General features: G+C 42.2%; 1 protein-coding gene across 7 annotated transcripts in view; it reads left to right on the forward strand.

Annotated features, from left to right (window-relative positions):
• Positions 1-22,366, forward strand: part of OSBPL1A (oxysterol binding protein like 1A) — a 269,191-nt gene that overhangs the window by 160,755 nt on the left and 86,070 nt on the right. For all 7 annotated transcript variants that reach the window (XM_058692476.1, XM_058692475.1, XM_058692477.1 and 4 more), the window contains one exon: positions 2,894-3,056. In XM_058692476.1, the coding sequence (XP_058548459.1) occupies positions 2,894-3,056 (163 nt within the window). The remainder of the gene's footprint in view (positions 1-2,893; positions 3,057-22,366) is intronic.

Below are 22,366 nucleotides of genomic sequence, written 5' to 3' on the forward strand. Positions count from 1 at the left end.
AGAGAGAGACAGAGCATGAACGGGGGAGGGGCAGAGAGAGAGGGAGACACAGAATCGGAAACAGGCTCCAGGCTCCGAGCCATCAGCCCAGAGCCTGACGCGGGGCTCGAACTCACAGACCGCAAGATCGTGACCTGGCTGAAGTTGGACGCCTAACCGACTGCGCCACCCAGGCGCCCCAATTTTGCACTAATTTTTAAATGCCGGGTTGTCCCCTGGTGTTTCTGAAGCCCCGAGATTGGAATTACATCATTCCAGTGATCTTTCTAATAGGCTGAAAGGTATCGATGGCCATGAAGTATATTCTTAGATGCCTCTCTAAAGCAATAAAGAGCTCTTCACTGGTGTAGATCTGCTCTCAGGTGCGGTCAGTGTACATGATGAAAGAACTTGCCGTCTTGTGTGCAATTTTAGAGTGAGGTTTCTTCCTTCAGTGCGGAAGATCCTGTTACTCTTGAAGCAGGTACACGTGCAGCCAGGTCATCAAGGTAAGAGCAGGAGTAGTGGTGCGGGCCTCTTCTCCTGCTTGTGCTTCCCACCCCTTTCCCTGCTGGTAAGAGCAACTGAGAGCATGTGTCCAAATAGCAGAAATGAAGGGATGCATATTTCAGATGGTTAAGGATAAATTGGAGTTTGAATAAGATTCTGTTGAGGGAACACTATATTTGGGGGCCTCGATCATTTATTTTGCCACTATTCTAAAATCTAGATGAATGTAGGTATAAAACTAACATATTTGTAACTAGAAGGGTTAGTTGAGTTACTAAGTTTAGTTGATTCGTATGTTGAAAGGTTCAGTGTCAACAGCGTATTTGCATTTTGATGTTTGAAAAGCCAAAAAGAAAGGTAAAGCTAAAGGGAATGGATGGGCAGGGGTGAAGGAGCTTGATTCCTCTTCAGAGGTATTTTTGGAATCTACACATACAATAGTGCTGAAAGATCTTTTCCATTTGAAGAGAGGATCATTTTGGACCTTATGCTCAATTTTGTAGTCCTTGTTTACAGATAAATGAATTGTCTAACCCAAGAAATGGTTGGGTTTTTTTGTTTGTTTTAGGTTTATTTTGAGGGAGTGAGAGTGCACATAGGGGAGGGGCAGAGGGAGAGAGAATCTTAAGCAGGCTTCCAGCCCAGCACAGAGCCCAACACGGGGCTTGATCTCAGAACCTCAAGATCATGACCTGAGCCAGATCAAGAGTCAGATTCTTAACTGACTGAGCCACGCAGGAGCTCCCGTTTCATTTTTAAGTTGACTCCAGCCATAATAGTATTTCCTCTGGAGGTAAAATCCAGATTATAGGGATATTTACAAGTATTTTGCAATTTCTTGAAAATTATATAAGTATTTTTTTCAGTTTTTCACATCTTTGTGCATTTATCATTTATTGCTATTTTTATTTCATGATCGCAGCTATAATAATATAATTCATTACCGTAATGATAAACACTTAAGTGCCTGAAGACTGGAACTATTCCCAAGATAATGAAAGCTTTGCTCCATTTCAGTTATGAACTTAGCATTTCAGTAAAGCTGTGTTTTTAAGTTCTGTCACTCTCCGCTTGTTGAACCTGATATGTGGCTGTCAGGGACTCAGGGCTACAAAGGACTCTGGAGTCAGAACCAAAGGGAAGGGAGCATGCAAGTGCGTGTCAGGAGGTGAAAGGGTGAGATTCAGCAGAGAGTAATTCAGAGAGCAGCGGAGAGGGTTCTGTGGCTCCCAAGACCCAGAGCCAGAACTTCGGACCTGGAGGAGGTTGTAGAGTACCCCCATTCGGTGCTTTTCAAACTGTTGGAACAGCTCCCACTTTGGATGGAGGCCAAAGAAAGCCATAGCGCTCCTGAGTGTACCAGTGTCACCCAGTGCAGCTTTGGAAAACCTCTATTTCCTGTGTTAGGGTTATTTCTGAGGTGGGTTCTGCTCTGCCCAAGTTAAAACACACACACACACACACACACACACACACACACACACACACACACAAGTTTGGAGACTACTGATAGAAGATTCCCCTGTTGTCTAATCTAATTTTCAGGCAAGGCAGTTAAAGAACACGAGACTTCTGCGATTGCACAGTGGGTAATGGTAGACCCTTTGGAAAAGAAGTTGGGGGAGATTGCGGAATAGTTGTGATTTCTAGAGTTCCAATGTCAAGACAGGTGAAACTGTCCACACCAAATCTAGCACCTGCTATTTTACAGGAGGATCAGCTTACTTAAATTTCAGAGGGTATTAGTTAGCTGCAAAGGTTGAGATGCTCTTGAATTAGGAAGAATGGATGATCTCATTAAAAGATGAAAAATCAAACCAGGCATTACCTTTTTTTATAATCTTTTTGTGGTTGTCAGTGTACTAAATTCAAGGTAAAATAGAGAACCATAACCAAAATATGGAATTGAAAAATGGAAGTTAAAATGTCATTATGTGGCCACTCATTTCCTTTCATTTGATACTCCAGCTCTTTCAGAAGTAAACTCGAGGATTGTATCTTATACTTTGATGTGGTATACATTTTAATATTTAGAATGGTTTTAATTATTTTAGTCAAAATGGGCTTAATTTCATGATTAATGTTGAGAGAGACTCTTTTTAAAATTTTATCTGACTTCTAAATTGGCTCGCGTTCTTATACTAGAATCTTGATCATTTGAGCCAAATTTGCTAGTCTTAATCTATTTTCATTAGCTAGAGCTGTTGTGAGAAAAGGCCCCACAGGAAGAACAGAATTAGCTTAGTAATTGTGCTCATTCATCCGTGCATGCATATAACACAACTGTTTTCATTTCTGATGTTGTGATGGAACTGGATCAAAAGCAAGTAAATTTTACATCCCTTTGAATAAGCGTATGTCTCCTGTCACTGAAGTCTTTTTTTGTGTATCTGTTTTCTTGCAGGTGAGGAATTTTAAATTGGAACAGGAGCAAGAAAAAAACAAAATTTTGTCAGAAGCACTGGAGACTCTGGCCACTGAACACCATGAATTAGAGCGATCTCTGGTTGAAGGCTCGCCACCCCACAGCATCCTCAGCGAAGACGAGTTCTATGATGCACTATCAGGTAAGTCTAGAATCCTGCCACCTGTGTTGTGGGTGGTTTGAAGCCCACCACCTGAATGTCTTCTTAGAGATGTCACCTGCAGTGTCCTTGAGAGAGCAGAGGATGTGTGGCACCACAGCTCCCCACACAGTTTCTCTTTGGTGTGGGGGTACTGAGGCAGGAGGCTGTGAGTTGGGACTGAGTCCACCAACGTGGATGGAGAGGGAGTGCTGTGAACACTCAAGAATTTGTTCAGTGACCGTTAAATACCTCCTACTTCAGGGTGCTGTTGTATGTTTAAGGGTAGAGCAAGCGACAGTTTCTGTCATCAGAGAGCACTCTGAATCCTTAAAGGACAGAGATGAGTAGCTGAGTGCCAAAGAGGGGAAATGGCAGTGTGGCTGGAGCAGAGAAAAGAAGTGCTTAGTTGTGCCTCAGAACTGCATGCCAAATAAGCAGGGACCCCACAGCCCAAATTAGAATCCTGCTTCTTACACCAGCTGGCTGTGTGACCTTGGGCAAGTTCTGTGACCTCTAGTTCTCTGTTCACACGTATTTAAAATGGGGATAATTACAGTATCCATTTCATCAGGCTGAGTCAGGATTAAATGAGTTCCTGTGTGTAAACTGTGTTTAGGACCATGCCTGTCATGTCCAAGGTGCTCCAAAAAAGGAGACGTGTGGGGAGGTGGGACTGACTTGGGAGGGGATGTCCCACTAAGTAGTTAGGACCTTTGAGGAATTTGCTTTAGAATTTTTGAGGTGGGGTGCTTGGAGGAGTGGCTGCAGACGAGTGAGGCTGAAACGAACTCTTATTTGAGGAAATCAAGTTATTACAGAATAGGTGGACGTACGCAATTACTGGTCTCGTAGAACTTGACCGTGGAAGCGGGAGACCTCCGTGAAGAGGGAGTGAAAGGGTCATGTTCACAGTAGGACATTAAAGGAAGTGCAGTGAGAAGGAAGAGAAATGGGAATAAAAGAAGATTGGGTTGAGGAAATGAAAGACAACAGTGTGATCATATAGGACAGGGAAAATGGTTGTTGCTAGGCTTACAGAGAAGAGATTCGTTATGTAAGGTAAACAGATTCGTTATTGTGGGAAGTGTGATATAATCAAAAGAATGGGAAAAGTAATTTTAATAGCCAGATTATGGAGTAGAAAAGATGATACTGATGATGATGTTGTCATTTGGATAAGGCATTTGTGAAAGGAGTGACTCATTGGGAAGAGAGAGTGAAGCTAGGATTTGAAGGCAGTGAGATAAGTGATGAGGCAAAGGAAGTATTTAACACAACCGAGGGAAGTGTGGGGGGTGGGGGGCGGGAATGACATCGGAGCCTGCCAGGATTTTTTCACACCTACTCTGGGCCAAGTCCAGTAGCGTTATCGCCTATATTCCTTCCGTTTGGGGACATCCAAAAGAGAAAGTCACTAGAGGGATCATAGGATTAAGTGCAAAAAGATCTGAATATGAAAGAGCCCAGACACTTGAGCTGCTCATCTTTCCCCCAACCCGCCTCCCCCAGGCTATCATTATTTCCTTTTTTTTCTTTTTCTTTTTTTTTTTTTTTTTTTAATTTACATCCAAGTTAGTTAGCATATGGTGCAACAGTGATTTCAGGAGTAGATTCCTTAATGCCCCTTATCCATTTAGCCCATCCCCCCTCCCACACCCCCTCCAGTAACCCTCTGTTTGTTCTCCATATTTAAGAGTCTCTTATGTTTTGTCGCCCTCCCTGTTTTTATATTTTTGTTTCCCTTATGTTCATGTGTTTTGTATCTTAAAGTCCTCCTATGAGTGAAGTCATATGAAATTTGTCTTTCTCTGACTAATTTCATTTATCATAATACCCTCTAGTTCCATCCACGTAGTTGCAAATGGCAAGATTTCATTCTTTTTGATTGCCTAGTAATACTCCATTGTATATGTATATACCACATCTTTTTTATCCATCATCCAGTGATGGACATTTGGGCTCTTTCCATACTTCGGCTATTGTTGATAATGCTGCTGTAAACATTGGGGTGCATGTGTCCCTTCAAAACAGCATACCTGTATCCCTTGGCTAAATACCTAGCTGTGTAATTGCTGGGTCACAGGGTAGTTCTATTTTAGTTTTTTGAGTAACCTCCATACTATTGTCCAGAGTGGCTGCACCAGCTTGCATTCCCACCAGCAGTGCAAAAGAGATCCTCTTTCTCCTCATCCTCGCCAACATCTGTTGTTGCCTGAGTTGTTAATGTTAGCCATTCTGACAGGTGAAAGGTGGTATCTCATTGTGGTTTTGATTTGTATTTCCCTGATGATGAGTGATGTTGAGCATTTTTTCATGTGTCAGTTGGCCATCTGGATATCTTCTTTGGAGAAGTGTCTATTCATGTCTTTTGCCCATTTCTTCATTGGATTATTTGTTTTTTGGGTGTTGAGTTTGATAAGCTCTTCATAGATTTTGGATACTAACCCTTTATCTGATAAGTCGTTTACAAATATCTTCTTCCATTCTGTCAGTTGCCTTTTAGTTTTACTGGTTTTTCCTTCGCTGTGCGGAAGCTTTTTATTTTGATGAGGTCCCAATAGTTAATTCTTGGTTTTGTTTCCCTTGCCTCCGGAAATGTGTTGAGTAAGATGTTGCTACAGCCAAGATCAAAGAGGTTTTTGCCTGCTTTTCTCCTCGCGGATTTTGATGGCTTCCTGTCTTATATTTAGGTCTTTCACATCCATTTTGAGCTTATTTTTGTGTATGGTGTAAGAAAGTGGTCCAGGTTCATTCTTCTACATGTCTCCAGTTTTCCCAGTGCCACTTGCTTAAGAGACTGTCTTTATTCCATTGGATATTTTTTCCTGCTTTGTCAAAGATGAATTGGCCATACGTTTGTGCGTCCATTTCTGGGTTCTCTATTCTGTTCCAGTGATCTGAGTGTCTGTTTTTGTGCCACAGCTGCTCATCTTTTATGTTTTTTTTAAGAGAGAAAAAATTTAATGTTCATGAAAAAAATTGTAATAATTCAATATGAAAGTGTGTGCGTTACTCAGTGAAATTTTCCCTTCGTCCCTTATCCTAATGTACAGTCTTCCTTGGAAGTTCTTATAGCCTGATATATTCTCTTCCAGGCCTTTTTAAAGCATTCCCATGTGTATGCGTATGTTTACATACAGCTTTGTTTTGTTTTGTTTTGTTTTTAATCAGGAATGGAAGTAGCTGTATCATTGTTCTGGAGTTGCATTTTTGTTTTTTTTAATGTTTATTTTGAGAGGGAGGGAGAGAGAGAGGAATCCAAAGAATCTGATAGCTTGGAATCTGCTGATAGCTTAGAGCCTGAATCAGGGCTGGATCTCATGAACCCTGAGATCATGACCTGAGCTGAAATCAGGAGTCAGACGCTTAACTGAGCCACCCACATGCCTGTGGTGGCTCTGTGTTGTCATGTAACGACATAACTTGGAAATTTTTCCCATCAGTAGTACAACTCTAGCTCATTCTTTTTAAAGGTTGTATAAAAGTCCGTGATATGATTCACCACCGTTTTCTTGATTATTCTCTACTTGATAGACATTTAGCAGCTACTGTCATCTTTCTGCTTCTCAGACATATTTTAACACTCAAAACACTCTCCAAAATCAGTCTTCTCTGGGACGAGGAGATAAAAAGAACTGTAGTCCCTAGGTGAGGATTGGCAAGTACATCGCATCTCGAGCACCAATTCAGATTGGTTTGCAGTACCTGCTGCTTTAAGGTTGGCTGTGTTGAGAAGGATCCTGAGGCTGGGTGCAGGTGCCTTGGTCAGTCAGCATGTGGCACCAGGGCTGTAGAAATGAAGGAGAGGGCAGGTACCATGCCTTTGCTCCTTCCTTCCCTAAAGGACTCACCTGAGTTTTGTTACCCTTGCCTCAACAGTAGCCTTTCTGTGGCCACTCTTACTGTTTCCTGCTAGAAATCTTGCAAATCATTTGCAGTGTAGAACTGCATTAAAATTAAGAATCAGAAGCCCCAGCTTCAAGTCTTGAGCTGCTGATGACCTTGCCAAATAATCCACTGAGGTATAAAAGCCGTCCTTTGAGAATGACTTCATTTTCTCACTATAGTCTTCACACTTCACCCTTCACTCCCACTTCCTTCTTCCTTTCTGTTAAAAAAAGAAGAGGGGCACCTGGGTGGCTCAGTCAGTTGGGCTTCCTACTTCGGCTCAGGTCATGATTCATGGATTCAATCTTCATGTTAGGCTCTGTGCTGACCGCTCAGAGCCTGGAGCCTGCTTCAGATTCTGTGTCTCCCTCTCTCTCTCTGCCCCTCCCCCACTCACGTTCCATCTCTGTCAAAAAAATGAATGAACATTAAAAAAAAATTTTTTTAAAGAGAAGAAATGTTCCTCCTCAATTGAAGCCGTCCCTTCCTCATATCATATATTCATGTACCCATCTCCTTGTACCTTCTCAAGAACTTTTGTTATTGTTTCTTCTGCCTTCATTTTTATATCACATCATTTTATTTATTTATTTACTACTTTTTAATGTTTATTATTCGAGAGAGAGAGAGAGAGAGAGAGACAGAGAGCAAGCAGGGGAGGGGCAGAGAGAGAGGGAGACACAGAATCCGAAGCAGGCTTTCAGACTCTGAGCTGCCAGCACAGAGCCTGATGGGGCTCGAACCCACAGACAGAGAGATCATGACCTGAGCTGAAGTCGCCTGCCCAACCGGTTGAGCCACCCAGGCACCCCAATTTTATTTATTTTTTTAAGAGAGAGAGAGAGCACAAGCAGGGGAGGGACAGAGAGAGTGAGAAAGAATCCCAAGCATGTTCTGCACTATCACCACAGTGCCCAATGTGGGGCTCGATCTCACGAACCATGAGATCATGACCTGAGCCAAAACCGAAGGTTGGACACTTAACCGACTGAGCCACCCAGGCACGCCCAATATCACATCATTTTAAATACTAACTTAGCATTCTGTAGTAGTTTCCTGTTGCTGCTATAACAGATTACCACAAATGTCCTTGAACAATGCAGATTTATTTTCTTACGGTCCTGGATGTCAGAAGTTCCAAAGTTGAGGTCTTGGCAGGGCTGTGTTTCTTCTGGAGGCTCTGGGAAAGAATCTGTTTCCCTGACTTCTTTAGTTTCCGGAGACCACCTGCATTCCTTGACTTGAGACCCCATCCTCTATCTTCAAAGCCAGCAGTGTGACATCTTCCAAGCTCTCTCACTGACTCAGACTTTTCTCCCTCACTTTTTAAAGGACTTTAGGAATTACAGTGGGCCCGCCCAGATAATCCAGGGTAACCTACCTATCTCAAGGTCCTTAATCACATCTGCAGAGTCCTCTTACCATACCAGGTAATCTATCCACAGGTGCCACAGGTTAGGACGTGGACATGTTTGGGGGACCATTATTCTGACTACCACATTTATATCTCTAACTCAGACTTGGCTGTCAGCTGGATAAATAAGAAATGAATTTTTGATCTTTTTCCCAGATCCTCTTCCTGGGGTTTGCCTCATTTTAGTGCATAGCACTTCTCTTTTCTCAAAGCCAGAAACCTAGGAGTGATTTGTGACATTCATGTAACACATCCATGAAACCCAGCCCAAAGCTTGTCCATTCTACCTTCAAATCATACCTCAAAGCCATGTATGTTCTGTTATTATCGTGTAGGGTTAAAAGGTAGGTGCTGGGACGAGAGGCTGTTGATAAATTGTCGCTCTACCGATTCCTATGCCCTTTGGAAAGTTACTTCACTTTTCTGTGCCTCATTTCTTTTTTTTTTTTTTTTTTTTTTTAATTTTTTTTTTCAATATTTTTTAATTTATTTTTGGGACAGAGAGAGACAGAGCATGAACGGGGGAGGGGCAGAGAGAGAGGGAGACACAGAATCGGAAACAGGCTCCAGGCTCCGAGCCATCAGCCCAGAGCCTGACGCGGGGCTCGAACTCACGGACCGCGAGATCGTGACCTGGCTGAAGTCGGACGCTTAACCGACTGCGCCACCCAGGCGCCCCTGTGCCTCATTTCTTTATCTGCAGATGGGTTATAAGATTATCATGATAAATACTTAAAACAGTGTCTGGCACTCTGAGCTCTCGTTATCATCACCTGTGCTATGCCCAATTTTGTCTAGCCTCTTACCTACCATGCTTCCAGCCTTGCTTTCCTGGAGTTCACTCTGTGCACACACCCACGGTGACACTTTGTAGACATCACGTCATTGCATTCCCCTGCCTGGAATCCTGTGGTGGCTTCTCATTGCACCAAGAATAAAAATCAGACTCCTTAACCGGCCTTCAAGGCTCTTGACATGATCCAGATCCTGCCTGTGTTGTCAAGTCAGGCTTGTCTTCTTGTTCCCTTCCCCTCACTAGCCTTTCGGACTTTGTCCAGCCCTCAAACATACTAGTGGCAGCAGGCTATTGGATGTGGCATGAAATAAGACCAAGAGAAAGTATGCAAACCTGTATTACACTTAAAGATTATTTTTATATATTTATTTTTGTTTTCTGTGTTTTTGAGAGAGAGTCTGAGCGTGAGTAGGGAGTGGCAGAGAGGGAGAGATACTTAAGCAGGCCTCACACCCAGTGTGGAGCCCAACCTGGGGCTGGATCTCACAGCTGTGAGATCGTGAGCTAAGCTGAAGAGCCTGGAGCCTGCTTCAGATTCTGTGTCTCCCCCTCTCTCTTCCCCTCCCCTGCTCAAACGCTTGTGCTCTGTCTCTCAAAAATAATATTAAAAGAAAAAACTTTAAAAAAAAAACACAAGCTTTTTTTAATAGGGGTCTCACAGTAAAAGATTAAATCAAGCTAATATTTAAAAGATGTGAAAAGATTTTTAAAAATTCTTCTCTTAAAATATTTGTAAATTACTTTGACTAAATGTTTAATCTTTTTAAAAGTTGCTTGCTTACAACTTGTGTTACTTCCTTTAAAATAATAGGATAATTTTATTTGTTTAGACATGAAATCCATGTGACTTCCTGTTTTCCCTTTGCTACTTTTCCCTTATGTCCCTTTAGGTTTTTGCCAATAAGCTGGATCAGTGAAAATCTAGTACAGTGGGTGAGATAAACCTTGATGCAAGCATACAGTATAGCCTAATTTTTCCAGCCCCATGGGATCTCTTGATCATATAAAACTTGTTTTTTCAGTATTCTCAGTGACTAAAGGTTTCATAAAATTCCATAGAGCAAACAGATTTCTTTTTCACAATTTGAATTCTGTTATGTAATGTGATCTGAAAGGAGCTACATCTTCGTGTGTGTGTGTGTGTGTGTGTGTTTAAGAAAAGAAATGTTTATATTGAGTGAGATTGCTGCTCTTACTGTCAGTGACCACCTCCTGGCATACGGCTAAACGTTCGTGCATACTGAAGCAAAAAAATGGAAGAAGAAACTAACAGATAGCTGATTCTGTAGAACATAGTCCATTCTGTGAGCAAATAAAGTACAGAAATACATAGAAAGAACCACTTTAAGGAAGAAGAGAGTGGTTCCTCTTTCATATTCCTACCCTTTCTGTTTCACTTTTACTTTATTGCTACCCTGTTCTCCTACCAGAGCTCTCAAATACCTCTCAAGTACTTCCCCGCCCAGTAGTCTTTCCTGACTCCCCCTGGCAGAATTAATCCTCTCTTCTTTTGTGCTCCCTTGTTGACACTCCTTTATAGCCCCTTTCATTGTACTGTGCTGGTCTCTGTATGATCATGGTTGCCCTGTCTACTTAAATCCCTGAGTTCCGTTCTAAATGTTGAGTACAAGTTTTGAACAAATGCCACTGATATTTCTGTCCTCCCTAAAAATATATTGGTATTCAATACAAGCACAAGAGGATCAGTAATGCCTGCTGCATGTTCCACTTTGGGTTCTGTGTAGCAGAGGAGGGATGGCAGACCATCCCCGGGAGTGAGCCTGGGTGAGGTGGTGGTAAAAGATACAATTTGTTCTTGAGGAATTTACACTCTGGTTGCAGCTATGAGACCTGCTCATGGCAGTGGGGGGTAGGGGGGGATGAAAAATTTGCTAAGAAAGGGAGACAGTTCGGGGTGCCTGACTTTGTCAATCTGTAATATGCTAAGGAATTACTCTTGAAACATTTGTGGCTGCTATTCTTTAGAACTGGTCTGAGAAGTTTCACCGAAATTCCTGCCTTTTGGGTATTATAACTTCAAAATATATTGCTTTTCTTACTGTCTGTTCATTTTCCTTTTTTAGAAAACATGTTGAGATCAGTTGCTCAAGAAAGACTTTCTTGCTAGGTTTTCCTCTTAATGCTATTTTGGTCGAAATGTGCATGAATAATGCATACAGTCCAATAGTGTAGACTGGCAAAACCAATAGATAATTATGTCATGAAATTGAACCCAGTTTTAGCATTTCTCAGCAGTTGCAAGGGTGGGCGCTTATGTGTTTTTAAGTCAAAACTTTCAAAATGGAAAGTGGTAATATAACAATTTTGGTTTTGTTGGGAGGAGAGGAACACAGGAACAGTTAGGACCTATGTCAAATAAAGTTTAATCCAGTAAGTAGTACAGGTAATAGTGGAGAGCAAGTGATCCCATCTGCATTGACATTTTATGTATAGAAGACACAGGATCTGACCAAGGTGGTCAGTGTTATTGAGAAGAAGGTAGTTCTGTGTACACTGTTGCTTTATGTTCCCAGGTCCGGTGTTCTTTCCTTCTACAGTTTACTTTATTTTTAAATGTTTATTTACTTATTTTTGAGAGAGACAAAGTGCGAGAGGTGGAGGGGCAGAGAGAGAGACACAGAATCTGAAGCAGGCTCCAAGCTCTGAGTTGTCAGCACAGAGCCCCATGCGGGGCTCTAACCCACAAACTGTAAGATCATGACCTGGGTCGAAGTCGGATGCTTAACCAACTGAGCCATCCGGGCGCCCCTCCTTCTCCAGTTTATTTTTGAAATAACTATTCATTTCTCATCTGGCCCTTTTCTGTGTGTCCTTTAACTGTAGTCTGCACCTGCCTAGTATTTGGCCCTGTCAACCACCACTGTATTCCTAGCACTTATTTGTCTCTTGTTCCCCCCTCTGCTTTTTTTTTTTTTTTTTTTTTTTTTTTTTTTTTTTTTTTTTTGAGAATGAGGTATACTGCCTTGTTCTTGTCCTTTTTCTTGTGATACAACTTTTGGTGTATGCCTTCCTTATAGCAACACTACATTTCCCTTAACTGCAGAAATCTTGTACTAACTTTTGTGTTTTGTCTACTGCCCCGTACAAAACATTAATTAGTTGACATGAGAGACAGCAAAATGAGTGCCACAGAGCATGGCTGTTACTTAGCACCTTCCATATGTAATGTGGTAAAACATTCTGGAGAAAATCTGATTAGTCGCAGGAGCTCTCAATCCCATTTTCAGTTTGTAGCATTAAAAAATTATCCAACATCTCACTTATCTTGTATATGTGTTGCAGGTAAACACTGCTGAATGTAATCTATCCTTAAGGTTTTGGGTTGACCTTCTGGGTTCATCTTCATTTCCTAAAATGTTTTTTTATTAAATTTACTAAATTATTGGCTCCGTTAAATACCGTAAACCACGTGCATTTAGTACTGTCCTCAGCATTGGGAGGATTTCATGAACCAGATGTGACTGTTGAGTGCCAGGTGCTTTGTTAGACACAGCAATACCAAGCTAGGTAAGATCCAGTCCCCCAGTCTGGGGGGTTTGCGGTCAGGCTAAGGAAAGAGATGAATACCTGAAAGACAGTTTGAGTGTAGTGTAGAAGGGATCCGGCCCACCAGTCCACCGCAGCTGCTCATTCTCATTCTAGAGATCGGAGCTTAGAGTTTGCCTTTCTCAGGAACCATGTTGATGCCATTATCTAAATACATTTTGTGTGTCTCACAGTTTTGTTTGTTGTTGTTGTTGCTGTTTAAGTTCATTTTTGTTTTGAGAGAGAGAGAGAGAGTATGTGCGTGAGCAGGGGTAGGGGAGGGAGAATCCTAAGCAGGACCTGGGGCTCAGACTCAGAAACCGTGAGATCATGTACACGTCTGATGGCTGTCTCCCATCATTCGACCCACTCTCTCAAAAGCCTTGATTCCAGCATTGTTTTGACTACATCACATCATCTCCATCTTTACAACATCCCTCACTCCACATGTGCTTTCCATATGTGAGGCCTAGATTGCGTGGGGCATCATGTGATCAGTCCCCTGCCTTTCTTTCCCTGCGCTGTACCCAGCTGGCAGAATGCCAGACCATCCCTCTCCCGCTTCAACCCCAGTCCTCAAGGGACTAGGTGAGACTGGAGACACATCCAGGGCCACAGCAGTGGGTCTGGCTTTAAGTTCACAGCCGCTGACTTGTGGTTGGTCCCTTTTGCTGCCCAGCGGTCCTACTCCATTTCTGTGGTCCGTTGCTTTCACGTGCTTTCATGCGTATCTCACCTAAAACTTGTCATACCTCCTCCTCCATCCTGTGCCAGCTGGGGACATTGTTTATGTCACTGACACACTCCTCGTGTTTCCAGTATCAAAGCTGCCACATCCTTGGATGTGTACGTAAGTGTACATGTTGTGCCTTCTCTGCTTTGCATTGTTGAGGCTGCAACCTCCCTGTTTGTGCCTGGGGCCCCACCCCCTCTGACCTACAGGAGGACATCTATGCGGTTCCTCCCCTCTCCCAGGTAATCGCTTGTTCCTTGTTCCCATCACCTGTCTTACCTTTAAAATGCTAAATCTTATAAAGTACCTCTGATCCCACATTACTCTCCTTCCTTACCATGTTGTCTTGAACACCCTCTGTTTATAGGTTTATTCTCCCCGTTGCACTCAGTGCTCTTGATCAGGTCACCATTGAACTACACTCAGTTGCCTGGTTGAGTGGTTCTTTCTCAGTTCTCCTCTTTCTTGACCTCTCACTGGCACTGAAAGTTGTTGATTACACCCTCCTTCATAGAACATTTTCTTTACTTGGCTTGCAGAACATCACTCTCATTTGATTTTATTTCAGTTTCCTGTGCCAGTCCTTTGGCATTCTTCTAGCTTCTGATATTAGAGTGTCTCTGGGGGTAGGCAGGGAACCTCTTTTCTGTCCATACTTGTCTCTAGGTCCTTTGTACTCAAAGTGTGGTCTGAGGATTAGGATCAGTATCCCCTGGGAGCTTGTTGGAAATTCACAACCTAAGGTCTCAGCTCAGACCTAGTGAATAAGAATCTGCGGGGTTTTTTCCAAATCTGTAGGTGATGCATACAGACATTAAAGCTTGATCCCTGTTGCCTTACATGGCCTCATCTAGTCTCATGCCGCTAAATATTATCTGTATTCTGATAACTCCATTATTTTGTGTCTCCAGCCTCTGGCTTCCCCCCGGATTTCAGACTCATTGTCTAACTATCCACTTGACATATTCACTTAAATGTCTAACGATATCTCCTACATATATTACAACGTCCCGAAGAGAACTCTTGCTTTCTGTTCAAAGCCGGGTCCTTCTGCAGTCTTCTGTGTTTTGGTAGGTGGAAGATCTGTCTTTCCAGGTGCTTTGGCCAAGGCTGGGAACCTTCAAACTATCTGTCAGACAGTCTCGTTTTTGTGTGTCACATCCATATTCAGTCCCTCAACAAATCCCGTTACATGTACCTTCAAAATATATCAGACTCTGGCCACTTGTCATATCGGCACTCTTACCACTGAGACCCACGCCCCCACCACCTCTCACCTGGATTGTCACAGCAGTTTTCTCACTATTCTCCCTGCTTTCACCCTTCTCTCCAGCATTGTGCTAATCACAACGTTCACAGTGATCATTCTGAAACATGAATCCCTTCACATCAGTTCTCTGCACAAAACCCTCCAATGGCTTTGCTTCTTTGCTGGAATAAAAGCCAGAGTCCTACACGATCTGGCCCTCTGCCACCGTTCTGAAGTCTGCCTCTCTCCTCCTCACTTCTGTCACCCTGACCTCAGTGCTAGTTCTTGAACTTGCCAAGCATGTTCTCCCTTAGGCCTTTGCTTTTCATTATTTCCTCTGCCGGGAACTCTCTTCTCCCAGATATCTACAGTGCTTGCTCCCTCACTCAGAAAGACTTTCTTTTGTTCAGAAAGACTTTCACTATATCAATTTTTATTCCCTCCCCTTTTTTGCCCTTTAAAAAAAAAAAAAAGCCACCTTTCACATAATATTCATTTGGTGATCTCCCACAACTAGAATGTAGCCTCCTCCATGAGGGCAGGATTTTGTTCGGTTCATTCATGTATTCCCAGCCCCTGGAACAGTGCTAGACAAAGAAAGAGGTGCTCAATAAATATTTGTTCAACGAGTTAATGAATGAGTACTACCCAGTGGTATGTCACGAAGGTTACAGAAATTCAGAGGAGAGGCTGCTGACCACTTGAGAAACTTGGACAAAGCACCACAATTGAGTAATGTTTTGAAGAGTCAGGAAAGGTTCTCCAGACAGATATGGCAGGGGTAGAAAATGCTTTGTGGGAGGGGACAACACATTCGGAGGTAAAGAAAAATAGTTTTCAAAAATGTCATGAAATGTGTGGCTGAGGCAAGGGTGAATGTTGAGGGTGCTGGGGAGAGGTGACAAGATGAAGCCAAGAAAGTAATTTAGGACCAGCTGGTAATGAGTCTTGTGATAAGATTGTGCCGAAGAATTTGAATTTTAGCATATTGGTGATGGGGAGCCAACAGACATAATTATTAGAGTGACATCATATTACTGTTTTATCAAGATTCATGTATTTTTTAAGGTAAACATTGTGGAATTCTTGTAATTCCATTATACTGAGACAGGACTTTGAAGAAAATGAGACCTGATCTCTACTCAGGAGTTCGTACTCTGGTAGAGTGTGCTGTAGGAGTAAAGATTGATTCAGGGTCCTCGTGTCCTAGACGAGGGATGACAAGAGTTTGAATGAAAGCAGTCATTGAGAATGGAAAGTTGCAGTTCTCTCTTTGTGTTGCTTTAGTGAACGCATGTCCTTCTGACCGTTGCTGAAGGGTCAGAGGCTTCCTCGAGGAAGCCTGGTTGACTTTCTTGACTTGATCAGATCTCCACTTGCATGTTCTGTGCACCGTTTTCCCAGAGTTGAAATTCTGTACAATTATTGGTTTCTGTCAGCCCTGCCCGTCAACCGGATAGTACATTCATTCCATGAGAAATTCTGCAACCCTGGCAACTAGCATAGATTCTGGCACCCATTAGGAGTTCACATATTGGAGCAAATGAAATTTTGGGATACATTTTTAAGACAAAAATGACTGAGCTTGAACACTAGTTGATGTGGAAGATAATGATATATTTAGGGATCCCATCTATTTTGGCACCATATTCGGCCCCCTTCTACATTCCTTGTCTTGGTTAACAGCATCAACATCTTCCCACTGGGAAAACTACACATGTGGAAGCCACCTTTACCCCTTCCCTCACACTTCCCCCAGTACACGCTGAGGGGGCCTTAGTTCACCTCCCCTTCCTTTGACCCCAGAGACGTGGAGGGTGCTTTTCTAACCAGTTTTACTGCTTCTGGTCTTTGTCTCTGCCAGCCATTTTTCACCTGGCATATTGTCAGATGTGAGAGTCTGAAAATCAGTCCCCGACGGATAGGTTTGCCTTCCAATCCTGGGAACCTGTAACTGTATGTATGTATGTATGTATGTATGTATGTATGTATGTATGTATGGGAAAAAAGATCTTGACAGATGTGATTAAGGATTATGGAGAGAGAGGAGACAGAGGCTGAGGTGATCCGAAGGCCAAGTGATGTGGCCACAGGCCGGGGAGTGCAGGCAGCCTCCAGACCTGGAAAACATTAGGAATGTATTTTCCTTTTAGTGCCCCCGGAGGGACGGTGGTCCTGCCAACGCTGTGCCTTTGGTCCAGAGAAGGTGATTTTTGATTTCTGGCCTCCAAAATTATAAAGGACTAAATTTTTGTTGTTTTAAGCCACCATGTTTGTGGTAATTGTTACAGTGGCCATAGGACACTGATAGATCAGAGATGTCTGTAAAGTCTAAAACTGACCTCATCACTCCCTGGGAAAACATCCCCATTACTACAGTTGAGTCCAAACTCTGATCTATTTCACTTTAAAGCTTCAGCTCTGCTGACCACATCTTTTTCCTCCAGCCACCCTTGTCTCTAGCTGTACTAGATATTCTGGGCACACATTTGTTCTTTCAGGCTTTGGGGCTCTTTGCTGTTCCCCTCATACCCCTCATACTCTTTTTCTGCCTTAAACTAGTTTTCATCATTGCAGCTCAAATGTCATCTCTGCTTGGAAATGTACTCTGGGTCCCTCATGAATGACTTCTTCAACTGTCCCCACAAATGCTTTGTATAAACGTTAAGTTTACTTACATGTCTTATGTTTACCTATGTGTACTTATGTGTCTTATACATTGGACTTTGAATACTTGGAGAGCACCAGCCTTGTCTCTTTAATCTTCCTACACTGTTTCAGCAACTAGCTCTTTACCTGGTGTGTGGTAGATACTTGGGAAATGTTGATTTATTAAGTTGAAGTCACAAGAAAAGTGGTTTTTTTATTATTTATTTATTTATTTTTTAATTTTTTTTTTCAACGTTTTTTATTTATTTTTGGGACAGAGAGAGACAGAGCATGAACGGGGGAGGGGCAGAGAGAGAGGGAGACACAGAATCGGAAACAGGCTCCAGGCTCTGAGCCATCAGCCCAGAGCCTGACGCGGGGCTCAAACTCACGGACCGCGAGATCGTGACCTGGCTGAAGTCGGACGCTTAACCGACTGCGCCACCCAGGCGCCCCGAAAAGTGGTTTTTTTAAATAACTGTGGATTATTCTGTAACTGGTTTTAGTTCTGCAGAGTGAATGTATATGTGACCTTCCTGAAAAAAATTTTAAGGATGTCAGCAATCTAGGAAGCTGTGGATTTAATCGTCCAGAATAGATACACATAAGATTCCCAGTAGTCCACACAGTGTGGAATTCTTCGTCTTCAATTACATGCGCAGATTTTGCAAGTTGTGGAAAACAGGAGTAGATTTAGTTGCTTGGGGACAAGCCAGTACTTTTAAGAAACTCTGTCTTAAGCAACACTATACCATTTGGCTGATTTTGACCTTGGACATCATTCAGTGAAGATATGTCTGTCTAGAATGTCTCTCACTCTTGATGCTTGCTCCCAGGGTTCTGTTTCAAGCTTTTGTCACTTCCTTAGTAAATTATTATAGTAGCCTCTTGGCAGACCCTTCTGGACTCATTCTGACTTTCACTTTACAATGTATTTTCAATGTGGTAGGTTTTTATTTATTTTGCTTATGTTCTTTATATTTACTGGGTAATTTTTAAGTTTACACAACAGCACCTTAAGGCAAAATTAAAATTTGGCACTAATATTTTGAGCTTGGGTTACCTTGGGTTACTTTGGACATTTTTAGAATATGCCTAGTATGCGGGAAACCAACAATAAAAGTATTAAATTGAGTGTGTGTATCTCCTGATCATTTCCTGTTACCTTAAGTAACAGGGGAAAGGTTACTTGGACCTTCTCCACAGTTCTTCCACATTTTGCTCCTTTGTACTATTTGTTCACAAGCTTGTTTTCAAAGGTCATATAAAAATAAGTTGATCAGGATAGCGTTAAGAATTGTTGGCATGTTTACATTGTTAACTTTATGACCTCTTCTTTTAGCCTTTTAATAGGGGTAAAATTCAAAAAGTAGGGTGGAATTAACGATCCTCTTAATTCTGAATTTTTGAAGACTACTTTATTAAGGTATGACTGGCATACAAAGAACTGTACATACTTAAAGTATGAAACTTGATAGAAATGTTGTAAAGTCACGTTAAACCAGTCACAGCCATTGGCTGCCATGCTATTTGGATGAGAGAGAGAGAGATTAGGATTGTGAAGTGAAAGGAGATTGTGTCCTAATGTGAACAGGGCTTTAAAGATCTAGGCCTGTGGAGATTTGTCACATTAAAACATTCTATTAATATGCTGTTTTCATTGAGAAAATAATCAGGCAGAGTTTCTACTTTAAGTGCTTATCTGTAGGCTAAAGAATTTATCTTGTAAAATAGTCTTTTTTTCAAAGTGTTATTCTCATAGTTTCTCAATAAAATGTAGTTCTCAAGCCACCAGAGTCCTTTTGTAACTAGGTGGGAATAAACAAAGGCACAAATATTCCTTTTCTCATTATTCGATGATACGGATTTTCCTAGTTACCCATCAGAAGTTCAGTAAATAACATAAGGCTATTTCACAAATTCCCTTACTCTGATTTTCAGAGGTTGATGAAGTATCCTGAAAATTTAGGGTGGCTTTACTTACAATACAGAAACACTTGTGTTTGTAGGGGAAAAACACAGTGGGAAATTAGAAAGATGGTGAAAGGCTAACTTTGTCTAGAATCTAGTTTGTGTATGTTGTTAAAATAAATGTCCTTTGCTTCATTTGGAAATATGTCTGTAGAAAAATCAACCAGTTTAGCTTCTGCGTTGTTTTTGTTTTCCAGTGGCATTGAAGTGAGAGAGCAGGACCAGAATATAGTTCATGCATCCATCATGAAAGATCTTTGGCTTAACAGGTTTTGTGTGCTTATTTGTTTGGGCTTTGTTTTATTTTTGTTGTAGTAAAGTATGTGTAATATAAAATTTGCCATTTTTACCGTTTTTCAGTACACAGTTCGGTGGTCTTGAGCACGTGGAGCAGTCACACTGTTGCACAACCATTACCCACCCTCCCCCGCCCGAATTCATCCTTCCAAACCGAAACTGAAACTCCCAACTCTACCCATGAAAGACTAACTCCCTATCTCCCTCCTTGTGTGTGTGTGTGTGTGTTGTTGTTTTTTTTAAATGTTTATTTTTGAGACAAAGAGACAGAGCATGAGAGGGGGAGGGGCAGAGAGAGAGGGAGACACAGAATCTGAAGCAGGCTCCAGGCTCTGAGCTGTCAGCACAGAGCCTGATGCGAGGCTCGAGCTCACAAACCGTGAGATCATGACCTGAGCCAAAGTCGGTCGCTCAACTGACTGAGCCACCCAGGCGCCCCTGTGTATTTTTTTTTTTTAAAGCATGAGGATCATTGCCTTATGCTATTATAAGATAGCTCTGTAACCACCACAGTGCAAGCATTAAGCACTGTCTCCAAGTGCTTTATGCTTTCCATTAAGACATTACTATGTTGCCCATTAACATTGGATGACAGATAAGGTCTGGTTTATTTGATATTTATATGTATGGGCAAAATTGAAAACCTGAAGTTTTAAGATTGAGATTTAAGATCTCAGAAGTGCTAAGATCTACCACTGACATATTACTACTGGGAGATTTGAAAATTACTTCTATGGGCAGGCTTTACCTTGATCAGTAAACCTCCACAGTGGGTTTGGTGTTTTTAGGTATTTAGCTAAACATGTTTGAATTTTTGTTTTTTTAATGTTTGTTTATTTTTTGAGAGAGAGAGCAAGCTGGAGAGGGGCAGAGAGAGGGAGAGAGAAATCCCAAGCAGGCTCTGCACTGTCAGCTCAGAGTCCTATGTGGGGCTCAAACTCATGAATTGTGAGATCACGACTTGAGCTGAAACCAAGAGTAGGATACCTAACTGATTGAGCCACCCAAGTGCCCCAACATGTTTGAATTTAAATATATCTATAACTATGGGTCTACATATGAAATGATGCTATCCTAGAGACAGATTGGTGTGACTAATGCTATGAATGCAGTCTATTAAGAATAACTCCCTATTTAGAGGCACCTGGGTGGCTCAGTCATTTGCTTGTCTGACTCTTGGTTTTGGCTCAGGTCATGATCTCATGGTTCCTGGAAGTGAGCCCCCTCGTCAGGCTCCTGGGCCGTCAGCACAGAGCCTGCTTGGGATTCTCTCTCCCTCTCTCTGCCCTTCCGCCGCTCACATGCATACACATGCGCTCGCTCTCTCTCAAAAAAAAGTAAATAAACTTAAAAAAAAAAAAAAAAGACTCCCTTTTGCCAATTAGGTAATTATTTCATACTATGTATATTAGACATGTCTCTGTTCATAGTATTAGAAGTAATGAGCTTTTGTTCTTAATTAAGCAGCTAGTTAGTTTTTACCACAGGGGCACTGTAAATCATGTTGTTGATCATGTTTCCTTCTCTCCCTTTGAAGCTAAAATGCTCAGAGAGAAGTTTGTGATCAACCCCTGGCCAAGTGTACAGACCCTCATGGCATGCATGGGGACGCTGCCTCATTTCCTTCTTCATTTTACATCCTCCTTGCCCTCCTGCCTGCCTTGCTTTTTCTTTATCTTAAATTGGTCAGCTGCCCTGGGGACTCGAGATTCACCTTCTCAGTGCCTGCGGTCACTCCCTACTGCCACACCTTCCTGGTGCCTTGCACTCCCATCCTACTGAATACCTCATTCCTGTCTGTATTGGGTCCTGCTCTTCCCTCTCCTTGGTAAAGTCCTCTCATAACTCTCCCCCCACCCCCACCCTTACTTTTGTCAACTTTGAGCTCCATCATCAGTCACAGTCCTTTCTAGACACCCTGTCCTTTTGGTCTGCTGTTCCCATTCAGACTTCTGTTATGGTACCTAGAAAACTTTACCAAATTCAGATGTTCACAAAATAGTCCACCTCTCCTAGACCCTGGGCAGGGACCAGATCATACTGTTCTTTGACTCCACGCTGCCTACACTTGATAAGGGGAGAGGGGGAATGAATTAACCAGTGTCATATACCATGAATGAGCCAGTAATTCTGTAAGAATTGAAAAATGACCATTGGACTAAACAATATTGAGGTAATTGGTGACCTTTGTCAGAGCCCTCCAGGGGAAAGGTGGGGATAGCCTGGTTGTATTAGGGAGGGAGGTTGGGAAGAAGGGCTGAGGGAGGGGAGAGGTAGAAGAACCAGGAGAAAGGAGTAGAAAGGCAGGCTGGGAGGGGGCAAAGGGCATCAGGTTGTACCTCTTGTCACAGAGGACAAGGGTCTGTACTCTCTGTCATTTGGTGGTGTATCCCTGGGAGGTAACCCCGGTGGCCCCGTAGTATGGATGAAGGGAGTAGGTCTTCAGCTTATATTCACCAAGTTGAAGTCTTGTTTTAGAAAAAGTTTCTTTGCCTCATAGGAGCTCTTAACTGCGTTACCTCTTTGGTGTTTACTGCACATGTCTGCTTTTTGTTAGGAATTTTCTTTTTAGGTGGACAAGTCCCTGTCGTATGATTTGTAGCCCTTAAACAGCAAATACATTGTGCTGTTCATAGTGCCATTTAATAACTGCCTGAGGTTTTTTGCTTCAGTGCTTTTTGGTTTTCATGACATCTAAATTATAAAGTACTAATGCATCTTAAATAATACTAACCAATTCAGATAAAACTATTTTGTCTGACTCTTC

The sequence above is a fragment of the Neofelis nebulosa genome, chromosome 11 (genome assembly GCF_028018385.1).
Source record: "Neofelis nebulosa isolate mNeoNeb1 chromosome 11, mNeoNeb1.pri, whole genome shotgun sequence".
NCBI lineage: Eukaryota > Metazoa > Chordata > Mammalia > Carnivora > Felidae > Neofelis > Neofelis nebulosa.